The 19,850-nt window shown below is 36.8% G+C and overlaps 1 protein-coding gene across 8 annotated transcripts in view; it reads left to right on the top strand.

Annotated features, from left to right (window-relative positions):
- PCCA (propionyl-CoA carboxylase subunit alpha) overlaps window positions 1–19,850 on the top strand; it is a 269,372-nt gene that overhangs the window by 28,800 nt on the left and 220,722 nt on the right. For 6 of the 8 annotated variants that reach the window (XM_064408356.1, XM_064408351.1, XM_064408350.1 and 3 more), the window contains 2 exons: window positions 10,831–10,944; window positions 12,452–12,505. The exons of 1 other annotated variant lie outside the window; for it this stretch is intronic. In XM_064408356.1, the coding sequence (XP_064264426.1) occupies window positions 10,831–10,944; window positions 12,452–12,505 (168 nt within the window). Of the gene's footprint in view, window positions 1–4,343; window positions 4,363–10,830; window positions 10,945–12,451; window positions 12,506–19,850 lie in introns of those variants that run through there. One more of the 8 variants, XM_064408357.1, reaches the window with a different exon arrangement.

Below are 19,850 nucleotides of genomic sequence, written 5' to 3'. Positions count from 1 at the left end.
TTGAAATCCATTATCTGCGGAGTCAGTATTAGTGGTCAGCAGCAGCAGAAGTAAAACTGCAAGTAAGACCCTCCCTTGGGTGCTGTGAGCTCAGCAGGTTAAACTGTCAAAGCTTCTTAAAGGATGGATGGTTAAACCCCCTGGAGTTCAAGGTAAACCAATCATTTGCTGTCAGCAGGAAATATGACTTTATTTAGCAGGTTGGTGGGGGAAAATACCCAAACCTAAATGCTAACAGGAAAGAGGATTTAGAAGGAACCATTCTGTAAGAGTGTGTGTTGCTGTGCTATGTAGATTCCATGCAACCTGGAAAGATTTTAAAAAATGACAGTTTTTTTTTTGAAATAGGAATTTGTTTATATAGATATTTGCTCCAATGGCTTATAAAACTGTGTGAGATTGGGTTAATTTACTAAACCTGTGAATATTATCTATATGTTGAGAGGAATTGTACCTCTTAAATGGAAACAGTTATCAGTTTGCTGAAATAGCTTTTCTTTCCTTTGGTGATGTGCAGGTGTTGCCTGTATGGCATGTAATTGTCTCGTTAACCATATGAAATATGTTATGCTGTGTTGAAGATCTAAATATATATTAATAGAATTTGTATGTATAGGCAACATGCATTTATGATACTGTAATTAGGCTGTTCCGATAGTGATACTTCTCATTTTGTCTAGTTTTTACTTAATCTTCAAAGGTGAAGATCTGGAGCTTTTGTCTTAGCAGTTCTGAAATTCTTGCCTCAAGAAAGAGAATCCCAGAAGTGATTGTCATAGAAGGGTGGGAACTAGGTGATGGAGGAGCACTTTACTACCATTCTATTCATTGGAACAAGATTTGTGCTTGACTGGGGAGAACTTGGTAGTGTCCTGCAAAGAATGCTCTTTCATATATCAAGACCCATTTCCTCAATACATGCACTGGTTTTAGACTAAATCTGCTTGCTGTGCTGAAATAATACTGTCTAACATTAATGGGATGCAATGGGGTCTAAGATTCTGCTCACTATCTTTGAGTTAACTTAAGTTGGGAAAGTGTATATCATAGGAAATAAGCTAGGATGTAGAAATGTTGTTAGGGAAAATACTCAATAAGCTAAGAACCTCCAAGAAAATAAAGGATTTTTCTAGAGTCACACTAAATTAAATTTTTTACAATTTGAATTGTAACTGTGGCAGAACTCCGAGGACTGTAAGGAAAAAAAATGTTGTCAATGTTTTTGTCAGATGATCTGGAAAAGAAGGGGACCGCAAAGTCTGGCATTTGCAACCGTGAATGAATTGTCCAGTGCTGGTAATAACTGTGTAAAAATTGTGTTTGGGCAGTGCAGGTTTCCTTGTCTATTCCTGCCTGTTTGTTAGACCATACACAGTCCTTACAGGCTTGAGCTGGCTGCTTGTCTGTGCAGTCATTTTCAGGAATGCTTGGTGGTTTTTCTCCATTGCATTGTTTTTATAGACTTTATCTTGACATCTACATCTTGAAATCTCAAAGCTGTCTTGTCTTTCAAAAGAAAACTTTTGAGGGTAGAAAGCTTACAAGGGGTTTTTAGAGAGGACTGTCTTCTTTGAAGTTGTGTTATAATGAACAATTAGCATACACTGGCAGAAAAGTAATTTTCTTGCAAAATGAACAATTTTATTTAAGAACTAAGCAAAGAATCACTTTTAAGAAATCTGAACATTCACATTAGTGGGATTTTGAAGGAAAAATGCTCTACTTTTGTAAATGTCATGTAATAACATAATACTAGGTACAATTATTTTGTAAGGCATTTTTAAGTATTTAATAGCTCATAAAAGCATAAGATGCTTACCGTGATGGTGATGCTGAGATTTTATGATGTAACTTTTGTTAATTATATGTACTGCTTTAGTACTTAGCCTTAGTGCTAAAACCTCTCTCATGGGGTACCTAGAAGTGGTTAAGGGGTGTGTGCATACATACATACATGTACATATATATTTTCTGTTGAGCTTATATGTATTGTGTAGACACGAGGAAAATCTGTGTTTTAGGAAACCTGCTCTGGAATTTTGTCGTCCTTAAGATATTCTGCATTCACTGACAAATTGTTTTTTCTGGTATTTTCTTTGGATTATCTGACATTTGTAGAACTTGCTTCATATTATGTCTAAATTCCTCTAAGTCTAAACTACTTGTGAAAGGAATGCTCTCCTGCCCCCTCTCATTCATTCACTGTATGGGATCTGATGGTCATGCAGCTGGGAGATGGTTTAGCTTGCTGATCTGACAGAAGGTTAATTTCCCCTCCCCTCAGATTACTTTTCCACTGTGTCTGTTCGGTTCATTGATCTATCTCAGCAGCACTGTAATTGCTGGAGCTGAGTGTGGAGGAGCATTTAGGGGTGGGATCATCCTTTGAGTGGCATTTTGTGTATGCCTAAAGTGAGGCTTATTGTGAAATGTGATGTAATTCTCAATATGTGGTTCATTTTGGGCCTGAAGTTAGTCCACACCAGGAAGAATATAATTCATAACTGATTTTTTTTTTTTAAATCTTCCACTTACTGATCCAGAATACGTTGGGTTTAGTTGCTCATATTTCCCTTTTCACCTTTCTGTTAAATACTGTTCTGTAGTTGAAATACCAGGTAGCTATGAATTCACCTTGCTCTTGTTGTGAGCTATTTTCTCAACACTAGAACTGATTTTAGGAATCCCTGATCTTTGGATGCTGGAAGTAACTTCTGCAGTCCATCCATGTGTAGACAGCTGAATGGCTGTGTGCTGTGTTCATCCATCTGCAAGAGAAACTCTATCCAAATTAGAGCTGAAAATGCTAAATAGGGGCGTGTTACCAGTGCTTACTATGTTACTTTGTACTGTGGCTGAGTTTAACCAACTTTTTCTGAATCCCAAGTGTCTTCTGGGATATCTAGCTTAATCAAGAACTAAATCTCTACTATATGAGGTTCTGTTAGTTGACTGCCCTTCCTACCATGTGACACTATTTCCTAGACCTGCTTAACTGCCAGTTTTCCCATGTCCTACATGTCTTAACCCCTTTAGAAGGCAAAACAAAGAAGTATGCATGAAATGCATTCCTTGGTGAGCTTGTTTTTTGGGAGAGGCAGGAAAAAGAAACAGCATGAGAAAGATCTGTCCTATTGCTTTGCTAATGTGCTTAGAAGCTGAGATTCCATTAGGGAAAGGCTGACATGTGGGTGCAGATGTGTTTGAAATGCAGGGAGGCTACTAAAAGCACTGTAGGGCATCACTATTTTGTTAACATCACAAAAAAACTTAATTCTTTTTCTAAAACACTGAAAGTGCAGAATCACATACCTCACAGAGCATAGTAGACTGCTCTAATAAATATGATTAATTGCTCAACTCATGCAATAGATGGAGACTCTTTGATAAACACATTAAGTGTCCTCCCAAATTGTTAGTTTATGTTCTGAACTAAAAATCTCCTGTTTGTCCTGGAGACTTGTTGTAGATAACGTATTTCAAAGTAAAAGTAGTTTGCAGACATATGAGTGCAGTTGAAAGCTTGCAGACTTTCTTCACAGCACTGCAGATATCAGCAAAGGTTGTGTTGAGTGGCTGTGCTGCCTCCAATTTTCACTTGAGCAGGGGAACTTGGTAGCTCTCCCACCAAGGGAAACACCAGTGGAAGGAGGTGAAGGGAGTGCTTTTCCCTCAAGATTGTTCATGTGTTTTGCTACTCATGCATTAGCTTGGAGTTAAAGATTGGGACATTCTGATTTTCCCCTCCTGGTTGCTCTACCTCTGTTAATTGTTCCGTTCATCCAAAGGTAGGTTAGTGAACAAGGTGACTGTTGACCTACTTTTTCAGTTATTCTACTAGAGAAATGGGTTGTTCCCGTTGGTGTTGAGTAAAACATATTGGAAGTTGATTCAAATTAACTATTTCATTCTGCTAAATTTTCAATAGCAAACTTGTGTGCTAGTTGGAGGGCTCAACACAGTAAAAACGTGCAATAAAATTCTGATGGAGAAGCCTTCTTTCTCACCTTTGTTCTGGAAGGTGCTTCACTGAAGCTGTCAAACAATAAGCATGTAGGAAAAGGTTTTTAGGAGCAAAAGCCATTCTGGAACTCATCTATAGTCTTATATGTAATGTCTTCAGGATTCAGGAGGCATTTTCTTGCTTGTGCCACAAGCAGAACACAGTTTGAGAGTATCACTGTATGACAGCTTTAGCATGCTCTGGTTTTCACAATAGGAGTGAAGAGGCCTCTAAGTACAATGGGGAGTCCTTTCCTCTTTATGATGCAAGTAAAGTTGTGTGTCTTTTTAGCAGCACACAACATTCCAGAGCTTCATCCATGGAAGAGAGAATGTAGATTTGCTTTTTCTTTTTTTAAGGTTACAAAAATGAATTCACTTGTATAAGCAAAAATGTAAACAGATGAAAATCTTGATGTGTGTTGAAATGTGCTTTCTCTTGGTGTTGGTTAAAAATGCAGTCTTCCTTGCCTGATTCATAGTGATTGTTCAGTTCAACCTGGATCCATTAATTTTAGTTGAAAAATGGATTTTTGAGGCCCTGGTTACTGAGGTTATTTACTGTCTTCATTTTTTGACCAGCTGGCAAACTTGAAGGGCAAGACTAGGAGGTAAAGGAAAGGGTGTTGTATTTTTAAATTTATTTTTCTCAGCTGGTGTCCATGAACCAGGGATCTAATCCTGCAGATGCTAATGGATGGGCTGTTTTGAGAGTATTTGTAGACTTGGAGGGGGATGTAAGTAAATGCCCTTCCCAAAACACATTTGAAAGCCACTGAAGAATTGTTTTGCGGAGTCCTTGTTTAACTATTTATGGGCCATCAAATTAAAATAGTTTAAAATGGGCTTGCAGAGGAATCTATTTGTGTTGACTCTGCAGGCTGACCTGTTTATTTGCATGAACTTTTTAAGGTTTTTGGAATACTGAGTAAAATTAAATGTGGAAAACAGGATAGTTATGGTATTTGTCTTTCACAGCTTTGTTTTTTGTGCACTTTAGATGTGTTTCCTTTATTTTGTTTTAGGGTTAAATCCTGTAATGGTGTGGCAGTATTTCTTTGCAGATAGCATTTTAAAGTCTGTGTGTATACTACACCCTGTGCTCATACTTACTGTATTATTTCTGTGTGTATTTTATTGTCAAGCTGCTAAAGACAGGTTGGATGGAAGATGTGTTTTTGGCAAAGCAGTGAATTTGAACCTTTTTTGCATCTGTTTGATTTTTTTTTTTTTTTTTACCTCAAGACTGTTCAGTGCCACAGGCTTTTTGTTCTGTTTTGTCTGTCTCTTTTGGCAATGGTGCTGGCAAGATTTGAGGTGGTTGGTTTTTTTTAGCTAACTTACAAAGGATTTATTCATTAGCCCTATTTTATGGGTTGAGCTAATTGTGATTTGTCTTGCTGAGCGGTATTATGCAGTTTGGGCCAATTAAGTGAATCTACTTACACCAACGGATGTTGTTCCAATGTGTAATATTGATTTGAACTATAAAAGGAGAATGACTTGTTTGATTAGATTTCTTTGTCTGAACAATGCCCAATCTTATCTAGTGTACCAAACAAAAGTGTTCTCTTCGCTGAGGTTGCTTTAATTGCTTCTTAGGTTTGATTAGTGCTGTATATGCAGCTATAACAGTTTCCCTATAATACAAATTCTGAAACAGCACAGAAGAATCAGGAGGAAAACGCAGCCTGCAACTCAGTATAACTGTCTCGGCTGTGTGAATATCAACTTGTGTTGAGACATGGTGATGTGTAGGCTGACCTACTCTGAAAAACTGGGACACTGGGGAATCCCAGACATTTACTTCCTTGGAGATGGAGGAAAAGGGGAGTGTGTGTGTGTGTGTATGTGTTAATTAGACATTTACACTGAAGTAAATTACATCTGTCACGTGGTAAGCCTCAGAGACTGCTGAAGTATATAAAATCATCTGTGGAAGCTATGCAGATGATATTAAACACTCCATCAGGAAATGCATGTAGATATACATTTCTTTGTTGACAAAGTCAATGTTTACTTTTTGGAGTTAGTAAATGAGAATGATTGATTGATTGTGAAACAAACTGGGTGGAAAAGCACTTTTTGTCATGAAACCAGATCCATAAGAAGGTAACAAACTTGAGCTGCTGAATAATTATAATGCTAGAGATCTGTAAATTTTCTTGGTGTCTTTGGTTGTTTTATAGACTGTATATGCACCGAAAGCAGTTTATTTCTTTGCCTTAAAATAATTTTAATACATTGTGTTCATACTGAGAATTTTTCTTTGTTTAAATGTTGAGAGACTTGTGTTTTTAAATGTAATTTGTTTATAATGTAGATTCCAACTAGTGATCCGCAGTAGCTGAGTGGCCCTGGAGAAGGTTACCTTGATACTGCTGTGTTAAACAGAATGCCTCTAGGAGACCTATGTATATTTTAGGTAGCAAGTTGTTAATTTTGATTTCTTGAAGTTATTTGAGGTACAGATTTAATTAAGAGGATAATTCAATAAATTCAGAGTATGGCAATGCAAGACAGCATGTTACTATCAAATGAACATGTGTCACTCTCCAGGATTAAGGAGAGCTAACACAATCTAGGTAATTTGGGTATGTACTAGCTCTGATTCAGTGCAGTCCTTCTAAATTGGGTTGTCTGCAAGGCAGATATTGACTATTTTTGTGGTGTTCATATCCAGAACTTTGGGTTATGGATGTGTTTGTCTTCTGGAGTATGATGCCAAGCTCTCTGCCAAACCTGGCTTATAAATCCTCTTGAACTATTGAAATGTAGAAGGATCTCCAAACTCAGTTGCTGCTGCTGTAATCATCTCTTCCTCCGCTCTGCACCCTGAGAGCTGCTGCAGCCTGGAGTGGTGCTTGAAAGCAGTCCAGGCCAAAAATGACTGGCAAGTCATCCCCAGTGGACTCCTTGCTTTACTTGCCTATTTGTTGGAAAGGTGGTGAAGAAACATGAAGCTGTTCCTATGTAAAGATGGGGCAGGATTTGCTGATATAGATGCCTTGCTGTGAAGGTGGCTCCTGGACCTAAACTAGTTTTGTAGCCACTGGCCACTTCTGTGCTGTTTGCTTCTGAAAGAATAAGCATGTTGTTGTGTAATAAGATAATTCATGTACTTCAGATTATTTGCAGTTGACTTTGTATCTTAATCCAAAAATAGTTACACCATTTAATAATATTCATTGTAATGTTGTTCTGCTAGGACTCCTTGTTAAATCCAGAGTTTTATTATTAGTAGTTTTTCTCATATATACAAGAGTGTGATGGGCTGGTTGGCTATTTCTGATTGGTTTGGATTTCTAAAGGTGACTGTATTTAGTCTCTAGTTTTTGAATTATATTGATGTTCTATAAAATGAAGATTCAGCAGGTTTCAGTTTTGTTGTTTTTGAAATATAATCAGCCTTTATGAAATAGACTAAAAGTATAAAACTTTTACAGAAATTAAACTGCTTTTACACACACAATGTCTTTCCATGATTTCTAGTAGTTTGTATTCTCTAACATAACAAGTCCTTGGTAGCTGCTTGAGACTTTTCTTGAGGCCCAGGTAGCCCAATATGATTAAAACTTGCAGTATAAACCATTAAGCACTTAGTTTCAACTGTTTTGCAGTCTTTGTTGTTATCCATTCATGCTTGAGATTGCAGGGTCAATTCAGATATTTATGAAGGAATTGCATTTGTTTCAAGAATCTCCTGGGACTTGCTTCTTTGTTTTTTGTTGACATTGGTGGTTTTTTGTGAACTAAAACAGAAAAGGGATAAATTACACCTCTGAGGTTTTAGCTGTTAGGGACAGGTTTTCAACACCTCGGATTGTGTGATTTAAATCAAGTACTTAAGTAATCCTTAAATTTGAAAATCAATATATTTGAAATTTGTGATGGTTGAGGAGGGGGAGTTGCTGGATTCTTTGTACTGTCTAGGAAGATTGCATTATAATTAGCTTCTGCAGAGGTAAAGATTTAGTGAATTACTTATGTGTGAAGTAGGCAGCCCTTGGTACTAGGCTGAAAGTTTCAGTTGTCATGTAGACTCAAATGATGGCTTTTGTTATAATGTTTACTAGTAATTACATTCGTACTATACAAAAAAAAATCTATGATGTATTTGTGTTGCAATATTTGGGGTATTCTTCATGAACTACAGCAATGCCAAAGAAATCTAAATGCTAAGGGGAATTGTTGTTATGAATTACTAAGTAACAGATTTCCAGTTTGTGTGCAGGTTTACTCAGAATAAAAGTAGATACGAACTGATAGTAAAAGTAGATATGAGAAGCCCCTAGATGGGGCTGGATCATGAAAATCCTCCCAGCTGTCACTGGATCCTGAAAATCTGGAGCTTTTGAACTAATGGAGGCATGGAGACATCTTTTTTTTTGAGAGATTTGCCTGGTGCATTGAAGGCTGAACTGGCACTGAGCTAGAGAAGGCACCAACAACTTGCAGTAAGGTGAACAAGGAGGAATAGATTTACTAAGTTACAGGGTATTATGGGAAAGGAAGATTTGAAACTCCAAAGAGTTGAATAGCAACAAAACATTTCAGAAAGGAGTGGGGGAATATTGGGGAAAAGTGCACAAGACTGTTTATATGTATGAAATAAATTGTTTTGCAATATCTTTTCTGGCTGCTTTTGGTACCAGTGGGACTCTATTGGTGTCTTAGTGCAGGAAGTAGGTGGTTGTGGGGTTTTCATCTTGATACCTAGAAATAGCTAACAATATTTAGTTCTTTTCTATAAGGAAGCTTTTGGTTTTGTAAAATTTACATTCTTAATTAAGCTGAAGCTTGAATGACTTTGTTAAGAACTGTAAACCACATTGGGATTCAGAACAACTTTATCCGTATAAACTAATCGTGGCGATAAAGGTGCTGTTTCTTCAACTTAGTGCTGCAGGAAGGATGACACAGGCTAATCTTGGTAGCATTTGATCAAAATAAATTACTTAGTTGCTAAGGTGTGTGTACTAGAAAGCACAAAAACCTGCTGCATGATTGTCTGTGCTACTGCTCTAAGATTTTTTGGTTGTTTTTTTTCTCTGTTTATATTGTGAGACCAGTGCTGTAGTGGTAAAACTTTTGTGACTTTATAGAAGCAATAGTTGAAATGTGTGGTGATTCCAGGAGGTTATGTGAACTCTCATATACTTGAGAATATAGCAAATTCAGGAGCTATTCAGGCTCTCTCCAAGCCTCCAGAAAGGAACATGCAGTTAGGTGACAAACTAATATGCTTTTTGTTGGTAGGATTAACATTTCCCAAGTTCAGACAAGGTCAGCAAAACTGAAGAAAAAATGAAAATGCTTAAGTGTCTCTCTTCCTTTTTATACATTTGTTATATTTACCTGCTACTTATTTATTACTGTATTGTTCAAAATATTGTCTCACTGCTGCTTGTGAGACAGCAGTGAGACAATATTTTGACAATATTGTGAGACAGCTTGTTTGTAGATGTTTTTTGTTGTTTTCTGGCCTTGTTATTTCTGAACAAGCCGATAGTGTATCCAGACTATGTAACTTCTAACTTGTTTGACACACTTGACAGCCTTCATACTACTTGCAAATAAAATTCATTTTCATAAAGAACAAAATTTCCTAATAATAAACCAAAAATATTGTGCAGAATTATGGGTCAGAAGGGACTCACAATGATTATGGAGTCCAGCTCTTAAGTGAATGATCCATACAGGGACCAAAACCACAAACTCTGTTATTCACACCATGCTCTGAACAACTAAACTCATCTCAGGGTCTTATATTTCTCCAATGTTAATACTAATTTTCTAAAAGAGCACCAATTTTAGACAATATATTTTCAGTTTCAAGTGCTGGAGATATAAAGTAGTTTTAAAAATTGGTAAGCATTGGAAATGTCGAATTGTCATTCTAAATAAGTCTTACTGACATCTAACAATCTTTTACAGTTTAAACAATGGCATGCTTTCTTAAATACACTCTGAAAGGGAGCTTGCAAAAAGCAGAATGAGGAAAAACTGATTGTTTGGTTTCAGGGTTATATCTGTATCTTACTTGAAAGAAAAGTATTCTGAACTCTGAATACATGTTAAAGACCAATCTAATTAAACTTTTTCAACTTAAACATTCTTGTGAGATGTAAGAAGACTTCTAACTCCAAACTTACCTATTTTAATATTCTTGGTAAAATGTTGGAGATGTTTGTCCCTTTTTTGTTTGACTAAAAAATATTTGGCAAATGCATATAAATGAGGATACAATGGATTAGAAATCAAACATGAGCCTGCTTAAATAATTCTCAAGATTTTCTGGTTCACGTGTAGTGATATTGAACTCTTTAGTCATAGGCTTTAATTTGTGCATGGTGCTGACCTGATGCTGTGCAGGGACACTCATTGCATCCCTTCATTCAATTCACTCTAATTATCCCCAACTTCCTGGGGAGCCTGCTTAGAACTGGTCATGAATGTTTGTTATTAAGTATTAAGATATTAGACTACCCTGGTTACAAGTAACAAAGTAGTTTTTAGTCTGAATTTACATATAGATGATCAGTATAGGAAGGTGAAATTATATTTGTCTTGATTTTATTTAATCAAATTCAAAGTAATGTATTAGAACAATAAAACATTTTGCAAGTGACTTAAGCGCAGAGCTAAATGAAACGAGATTTACTGTGCAAGTAGTTTTATGCCAGTGTTGGTAATTGCAGTGTGTATTTTAGAGTGGCTGTGGTATGTAAATGATCTTTGACACAATCAGATTTGTGTTCATGTAACTGGGTGATGCTAATTATTTTTGCTGGGAGCATCTGTTAATGCAGACTATTGCCTCCTCAGGTTCACGTGAAAATGGCGGATGAAGCTGTCTGTGTTGGCCCAGCTCCCACCAGCAAAAGCTACCTCAACATGGATGCCATCATGGAAGTCATTAGGAAAACCAGGGCCCAAGCTGTGAGTCTGAATGTGTCTATCTGCTGCAGCTGTTTCATATATAGAAAGCAGAAAAGCCAGAGTTTGTATTTTTTTTTAAAAGGTGTATGGGGGGGAAGTGATTGAATATGCTATTGCAGTTAGTTCATGTCACATGAGTTAAATGTGTCTGAAATCGCTACTGGAAATCAAAGGCTTTGTAGCATCTGGCAGCACTGGTCGCTGATCCTGCAGGTGGCTGCTGGATTCAGCTTTCACACCAGGGAGCAGCTTCAGTTCATTTCCAAATTTGCTGGGGGAAAAAAAAAATCCCAATTAGTTTTGAGTGCTAACCCTTTATATGCCATAATGGCTTTTTTGAATGTTTTACAAAGTGTGTCCAGAAAGGCTTTTGCTTAAACTGCATTTGAATCACTTTCCGTATCATATAAATGTTACTTGCAGGAAGGTAAATGGTGCATCCCATAATTGCTTTTGTTTCAGAAGGTTCACAAAATGCACATTACCTTATTTGTGTAAATGTGGGCAAGTCTGCCTATTTTCCCTCCAAGTTGGCCAGAAATTCAAAGCATAACAGGGATCAGTAGGAAAAACTAATATGTAGTCATGTTCACATTCCTAATGTTCTTTGTTCTGTCACTGAAATGAATGTATTATTCAGAGCTACTGTACACAGAGCATTTATTAAAATGAAATTTGATGTGTACATATCAGCAACACTAACTACCCTTGAACAGTTGGATCAGCACTAGCACTGTGATTTCTTTCTAACACGATGTTTTGGTACAGTGCCTTTAGGGGCCAGAAACAAAACCAGTATTTTCTTCCCTCTGAGTTTCTGAATATGAAACCCAGTTATTGGCCCTTTAAAAGAAGTGAATACAATGCCTTGTATGTCAGAGTATATTAGATCAAGAATCTTATGTGACTTGCAAAAAGTAAAATGAAAACTTTCTCATGCTCCTCTCAAGTCATTAGGCTGAATGTATATTGGGGTGTGAGTAGCAAATGAGGCACACAGGATGCTTGATTTAGACTAATGAAGAGAGTATTTTGTGCTGTCTAGCCAGGGTCGCTACAGGTAGGGGGCTTATGACTGTGGACCTGTGCACCATTGTTGTGGTTAGTGCTGGAAATATTTTGGGATACAGAGTACAGAAATATTTTGGGATACTCAGTGGTTGCTGAGGAGAATGTGGATGAGCATAATTGGGGAAATCTGCAATGGAGCTAAAAAGAGCAAAAGGAGGCAAATCACTAAAGGTAATGTCCATTTGCTCTGCAAACAGCTCTGTTTGCTCTGCAAGCAACCCTGTTCTCCCTAGTTAAATAAGGAAAGTTTGTTTCAGAAATGATAGCTCAACTTGAGTTAGGACAGAAAAATCAGTGTGTTAAGAGTTTCTTATGGTATTCAACCTATTTAAGTGCTTAGTGATCTACTTTACCATCCCCAGTATCTGAAAACGTGCTAATGACTTTGGCGTCTGGTTTCAGAACTCAGCTTGAATTTTTTCTTTTGTCTTCCAAGGTACACCCAGGATATGGATTTCTTTCAGAAAATAAAGAATTTGCTAGACGTTTGGTAAGTTATTTTTATTTGCTTGGCTGTGACTGTTGCCTTAGATGTCACATGCTCTTTTCAAGGTATCTAAGGAATCAAGCTACCAACTCCAGGCAAATCTAAAAGATACTTTAACATAGTGGTTTTCAGTATGCTTTCTGTACATGTGGATTCCTTGCATTTTGGGGATGTAATTGCAGGCTGAGTTTTCTTTTGGGAGAAGTCTGTTTGTAAGAACTTCACCCAGGATGTAAAAACCTTTCAGGATTTTCGCTTATGCCTGGGCTGTTTATGAGACTGCTCTGCAAAACTGGGTCACTGAAATGATCTAGGTTAAAAGTATCTGGTTTTAAGTGATCATCTTGGTGATTCATAGCACAGCTGGTGAACAGCTGTATCAGCAGCCCTGAGAAGGTGCTGAACTGCACTTTGGGATGCGAATAGAAAGCTGTTTAAAAATTGGCTTCTCTGCTGGTGGTATTGTGTCGTGGAGTTGCATTCTCTGAAAGGACCAAAGAGTCAAGAGGGTGCTGTTTTCACTTTGTCTGAATTTATAAAAATTATTGTTCAAAACCTCTTTACTTCTGTAAGGGTTTTGTATATCATGAACTGATTATATGGTCTGATTTTATTTTTTTCCCCCAAAAGTTTTCATGCAGCTGCTTAAAAGTGTGGGCAGTGCTAGGAGGAAGTTATATTCACAATGTTTGAACAAAGTCCTGGGAGGATGCTGTATGTGTAGTCACTGCAGATCATGTGTTATTCTCTACCGGTTTTGCTCAGAATAAGGACAAGCACATACTACATGGAAGTTCAAAGTAAAAAGCCATTGCAGCTACCAACTTCGTTATGGAGTAAATGAACCATGTAGCTGAAGAAATTCCTTGTTTTACAGCCAGCAAGAGAAATTTGTTTCTGCTTTTGAGAAAAATCTACACCTTTTTGATTCAGGATAAAAAACTTAGACAAAAAATGTGATTCTTGAATGGTGGTTCTTTTGTCCTTAGCATTGGTGGAACAGGTTTCCATGTACCTTCCTTAACTATGTTCCTTTAGGTTTGAGTTCTAGTTGGAATACAGACCCTTACTATTTAGTTATTTGGTGTTAGAGGATACCACCTGCTTATTAAGAGGACTATTGGAGAATGAAATCTAAAAATTTCATACTTGAGTTGCTGTGATTTTTTTTAAAGCTCCTAGACAAAAACAAGTGCAGGTTCTGTGGGACGCTGTGTACACCCTGCTGGGTGCTGGTGATGTTAAAGTTGAAAGGAATTCTAAACACTTGGTGTTTGCTAGGATTTACCAAATCTGGGGTAATCTCTTATATGTTATTTTTATACAGTTTAGCAGCTTTCTTTATCACTGTTCTGCTTCATGTACCAGAGGTTCTTTTTACAGTGAAGATTCCTGACTTAATTTATGACAAACTCTGTTCTCAATGGATTAGACCAGCAGGATAAATGGCTTTAGTTGGCAGTTCCTGGTTTTTTACTAACAAAAAAAAATTAATGAAATGGGAGTGTTCACTTATGCTGTTTTGCTGCTGAACATGGAGACTTGGTAGTTGTTACTCTGAACTGGGCACATTCTAGTGGTGTGGTTGTTATTAACAATAAAATATAAATGGTGTGGTAATGTTAGTTATAATATTGGTGATGTGACAGTCTGGAACAATTTTTTGGCAGGATTAAGCAGAAATGGAGAAAGTACAGACATTCCTGTAGATCCTCTCCACTCTCCTGTTTCTCAACTTTTCACTCAGATCCTAGGAAAGTTTCTGAACAATTTCCTGAAATAATGTGGTGACTAAAAACACGTTTGAGTTTTTGGTTGGTGCTGCAGTTTCAAAATAGCTTTAATTATGTTTCAGAAACCTGGTGTGTTCAGTTCTCTAAAAATATAATAAAACAAGGTAATGTGATTTTGCTTTCTGAAATGCACTATTTAAAGTCTCAATTAAGACATAATCATGCTTCCCTTGATGTCAGTGGCTCTAGAAGATCAAACCCCTAGTGAGAACTGGTGAAATGATCTATCTTTTTATCCCTAGGGCTGCTTGTATTTTTTTCAAGACACTCTGATTAATATAGTTAGGAGGAAAACTTGCCTGCTGTTTCTTTTCTTTATTGAAGACTGTAACTGTTATGTTGTTAAACTGTTATGAAGTTGCAGAAGACATTTTTGTTGTTTTCTTTCTCCCTATCCCATTCTTTGTATATACACTATTTTGTTCCTTTGCACTGAAAGTAGTGATGGAACTTGGGAAACTTGGGCTTATTTCCTGGTATGTATGTGTACTTTTAAAACAAATTTCTTAAATTGGGAAACTGAGATAGACTGACAAGTTTAGTGTCTATCTGTAAGAACAGTAATGAGCTCAAAGCAAAGCTTTGTCTTCAATTAACGCATGGAGGGTCAGTTCACATGTAATCCCACTGCATGTGATTTGAACAAAAGCCTGTCTTTTTGTTCATTATTGTCTGAATGACTCATGGAGTAGGATACAGCTGTAGACAGTACTTTTGATAGATACTTGGAGTATTGAAAATTGCTGGTCTTAAGTTTCTGAAGAAGAAAAAAATAATTTTGTTCTCTCTTAAAATGGGCAAGAGAGATGAAATAAATGATCCTTTGTTTCCAAAATAAAATTTCCAAAAAAGAATCAGTGGGCGAATATCTGGCATGCTGTTCATTGTGATTCAGTAAACAAATTGGTGCAGTCAGTCCTGTCTTTGTGTATCTGCTCTGGTTGCTGTTGTTGGCTGACAGAAAAGAGATCCATGGCATTTATACTGAGTGAGTCTATCAAAGGTTTTATAAACATTAAGGTAAATTTCTTAAAGATTGGTATTTGAACATGGACTCTTTTGATGATTTTATGATAATGATGATAACATTATTGTGTAGGATAACAAAATATGGGTTTATGTAAGGGGGTGTATTTCCTTAGAATCAGCAAATAAATTGATACTTTTAGTTTATTACATGAAAATATATTTGAATAATTTCCCTCCTTCAAATAATTGCATAATATTCAGTATTGTCATAAATGTTAAGGTGAAGTTAAAATCCATTGCTGCATTAGAAAAAAATTGCTAGCATACTTTGCCAGATGCTATGCAGAATTGCAAGAGCAGTTTGTTCCTTTCCTGCTTTAGAAGAGTATGCTAGTGACCGCTGTATTTAGGTTAGCTTGCTTAATGTTTCTTATTTTTGATAATTAATTTTCTGAGAAAGCCTTTTCTGAGAAGCTCTGTCACCTCTGTTACCTAAAGCAGGTCTTTGGAATTTGGGAAGGAGATAGGCCTGAGACTAAGATGAGCCTTTTGGTTTACCTGTAATTGAAAGATATACTTTTCTGAAATTGCCATTGTTTTTTCCTTGCTTGCAAGCCTCCAGAGCAGCTGTTTTGGTGGGGGGGATGGGAGTGCTGAGTCGGGTCTCTTAACATGCTGAATAGTTTGGGAGGATTGGCCCATGGTCTCAGTGACTCTGTAATGGGTTTGGTGAGTTTGTGGTGCCTTTTTTTTTTTTAAATTTTTTTTTAAATTTTTGTTTGTTTGCTTGTTTGGAGTTTTTTTTTGGGTCTGGGTGAGAAAAGAGTGAGAAGAAAGTGAGTGTGTGACTGGCTTGCACAGTCACTTTTCCAGAGTCTGTGTGTCTAGCTGATGTTAGCAGCAAGTAGGAGTCTTACTCCTGCAGTTGAGGTTATGCTTCTTTCCTGCTTCCTGGTAGTGATTATGCACTTAGACCTTGATGCATGGTGACTTGGTATTGCAGTCAGTCATAATGGGATCAATTTTCTTCTTAATTTAAAGAAACACAAATGAACTTCCACTTTACTGACTGCCATGTAAGTCCCTTGTGATGCTACTGTTAAAAACAAACCAAACAAAAAATCAACTGAATTACTATTTTGCAAGCCTAGTAGGAAAAATATCAGTTTGCAAGATTATAAATCTTCAGTGTATTTTGATGGCTTTTGTGGATGTGTTGAGAGTTTGTGCTTTCATAAAAGGTCGTGGATTGTGGTGTATTTAGTCCAAAAAAATGATTTGATATATGCATAAAATTATCTGCAAATGATAGCAGTTAGTTACAAATGCAGCCTTTATCTGGAATACTTTTTTCTGAATGCAGCCTTGACAATATTCTGACGCTCTGTTTGTTGACGCAAAAATAGCTACTACCTCCTGCCAAAATCCACTCCTTGGGATAGAAGCCATGACCATGGTGAGAAAAAAACATTCAATTTTGGAATAAGATATGAATCTTTTGGGGGTTCCTAGTGAAATCTGGTTGTATGCATCTTTTGTGCCTTTTTAACAGCTACTGTTTGACGTGACTGCGGGAGAACAAAGCACCCAGTGCTATTTCTCTTTACCTTTGAAGCTAGATTAACATTCTTGGTGGAATTAAAAATCCCATCCCAATGTGTTGTCTGAAATAAATGGGCAAACAATGTATATGGAAATGGTTGATCACTTATTTGTAAATGGCTGCTAAGTTTGAGAAGGAAAAGGTAAACCAAAGAACAACTTGTGTCACCTTTTGTAAAGGGGACACCTGTCTGATCTGTGAAGAGCATTGTGCAGGTGGATCTACAGACCTGTGCACAGCTAATTATGAGATTCTCACAATGTTAAATGTAAACTCTTACTGGCTGAAGTATTTCTTTACCATTGTTGTGCATTGCTTTGTTACTTGTAAGCAAATTGTGAAGTTCCTTCATTGTGGTGGATGTTACATTTTTGAGAAACATTTGGTCTGATTCTCATGCTGTTCCCACATGCATTAGCTTTTTACCTGACAACTCTTGTGACTGGTTAGAATTTGTGCTTCCCATATTGTGAAAAGGTGGTCCAAAAAAGGCAATGGAAGTTGGTATCAAGAAGCTGCTTATGGCAGAGATTGTATACTTCAAGGAATGGGAAAGACAGCTTTTAATGTGGGTTTTGTACACCATGCTTTGCAGGCCAGAGTTTCATTGCCTACCAAAGCCAGCAGTGTGTTTGCTACCAGTGCCTGCAGTGACTTAAGGTGCTTTGTCAGTTGGAGACTGGAGGTTCTGTCTGTACAGGGTAATAAAGGTTAGGCAATGTACTGGCCTAAGTGAGCAGGTCACCACTTTGCTGCCTGGTAGAGCTCTGCCTGTGAACCTATAATTTTGATGCTTATTTTGTTTTGAGGCAGAATACTTTTGAGTGTTACTTGTATTGTTGTATTTAATTTGGAGCAAACCTTTTTTCATAGAAAAAGAATCGAAATCTGCTATATCAGTTTGGGTGAAATCCATGGGAGAAACAAATAGTGTGTGTATTAAATCATGGGCAGTGTTTGTAAGACATTACTAGTCCATATGAGCTAGAAAAAAAATGAAATTGAGTCATCTGAACTGTCTGCTTAGCAGGGTGGAAGTAGGAAGGCTGTATTACTCCTTGACTGTAGAAAACGTAAACGTAAGCAATCAAAGGCTTTTAGCAATGTCATCAGTCTCCTGTTTAAGATTGCTATGCAACAAAACAAATTAATGCAGTTCTACCCTGTTGCAAATTTCAAATAACTATCTTGAGAACTGCTGTATATAGGTAGAGCATTTCTTTCAAGGTCAGGTGTATGCCTAAACTTAAAAGTCTCAGGATGTATATCTACAGGTCTTGTGGGTATACATGTGTATAACCTATATGCATAGATTTCAAGATGTAGGGTAGTGTTTGGTCAAAGATTCAGGTAATTTGACAAAAGTGCTCTCCTCCCTTTTTATTTTGTCTAGACTTCATAATATTAATATTTTTTTCCCTTGATCTCCTTTGTGATTAGGTAACTTGCTATGCCATGGCAATCTTGACCTATTTTTTTAAACTTGTGTTTTTTAAAGCTTTGTCTTCAAGTGGCTTAGTTTGAAAGCTTTAACATGTGCAGCTATCCTTAGGAAAACGGCAAACACAAAATCTCTTGATTTGAATAGTAGTGCCTAGCAACTTGAGGCTCTTGGTGGATTAACTGTGGACTTGCATGCCTTCTGGACCAATGATTTAATGCTGTACATGTGATTAAGGAAGATATTAGAGATATTTTTGCCTATATGGGCTATTGTAAGCAATTTAAAGTTTTTTATGAGATGCCTTTTAACAGCAGTACTTTGGCATGCTTACTAGGGTGTGTGGTTCTGCAGATGAATGGATATTTTAGACTCCTGATTTGTGAAAATTCATTATTTCCTGGTGTGCAGTGTCACTGCAATAGTACTTACTTCCAGACTTACAGGAATCCTTCCTGTTTCTTTAGAAAAATTTTGTTCTGTCCTCTTTTTTTCCACTGTTGCTGTCTGGTTATCAGGATGAAAATCTTCTGCTCTGTTTCCACAACCGCAATTATGTTATCTGTGTGTACTTGTGTTTTTCCTCATTGCAATAATAGAAGACATGCAAATGAAATGCTATGTAATTCTCTTCTTACACTGGTGATATTATTTCCTTTCACCTTCTGCCTCTTTACTATTGGTTTGCAATCATGCAGACAAGCATGTCTGCTTATGATAAATTCTGACCATTCTGATCTACAGTGATTTGTTAATTTGTCCTATTCTGTATAACTGATGTAAGCTTGTGTGGTAACCTTGCAAATGTAATGTCCTTCTCTGTTTCTAAGATCACTTTTAAATGTTCCATTAATAGTGGAGTTGGATTTAACATGAATAATTGAGAGATGTCTTTGCAATAAGAACTTCTGTTGCTCTGTAGATTCTAATTTACTTTTGCAGCAAGGCAGATGAAAAGATGAAACTTCGTCTTGGAATTCAACATTTCCTTAATAATACTTGTTTTCTGCTTGCATTTTAAGAAATTATGTATTTTATAGTGATTGATGATTTGTGTTCAGTACATCTGCATTACTGATTGAATACTTAAGAGTTTATATGTATTCATAAAATATGCATATCAAGAAAACTAATTCTGACTTTAAAGATGAATGCAACTTAGTAAAGGGTTTTTTTTTGTATTCTTACAGTTGAAATACATTGAAGCAATAGTGTGCGTGGTAAAATAATTTTCTGTGTCACAAATATGACTACACTGTTCTCTGTTGTTGCTGAAAATTAATTGCAACAGAACCAAAATCAGTCTACTGGATACACACTTGATGAGCCAAGATGTCTTCTTACAACATGCTGTGTTTTTGTACACAAGGGCTTTTGTTGTTGACAGTGGTGTGTTGCATGTGGAGGGATGTGAACATGCTTTGTCTGTTTCATCCCAAGGCTAGGAGGTGATTACTTTTGAGGGAAGTTTTTAAATTTAATTGTTGAAGCCTGTTTAGCTTGGGTTGACCTGCTGAAGAGCAGCTCTGAGAAGGAGGACTG

The sequence above is a fragment of the Passer domesticus genome, chromosome 2, assembly GCF_036417665.1.
Source record: "Passer domesticus isolate bPasDom1 chromosome 2, bPasDom1.hap1, whole genome shotgun sequence".
Taxonomy (NCBI): Eukaryota; Metazoa; Chordata; class Aves; order Passeriformes; family Passeridae; genus Passer; species Passer domesticus.
The sequence above is the reverse complement of the archived record's forward strand: the minus strand, read 5'-3'. Positions and strand labels throughout refer to the sequence as shown.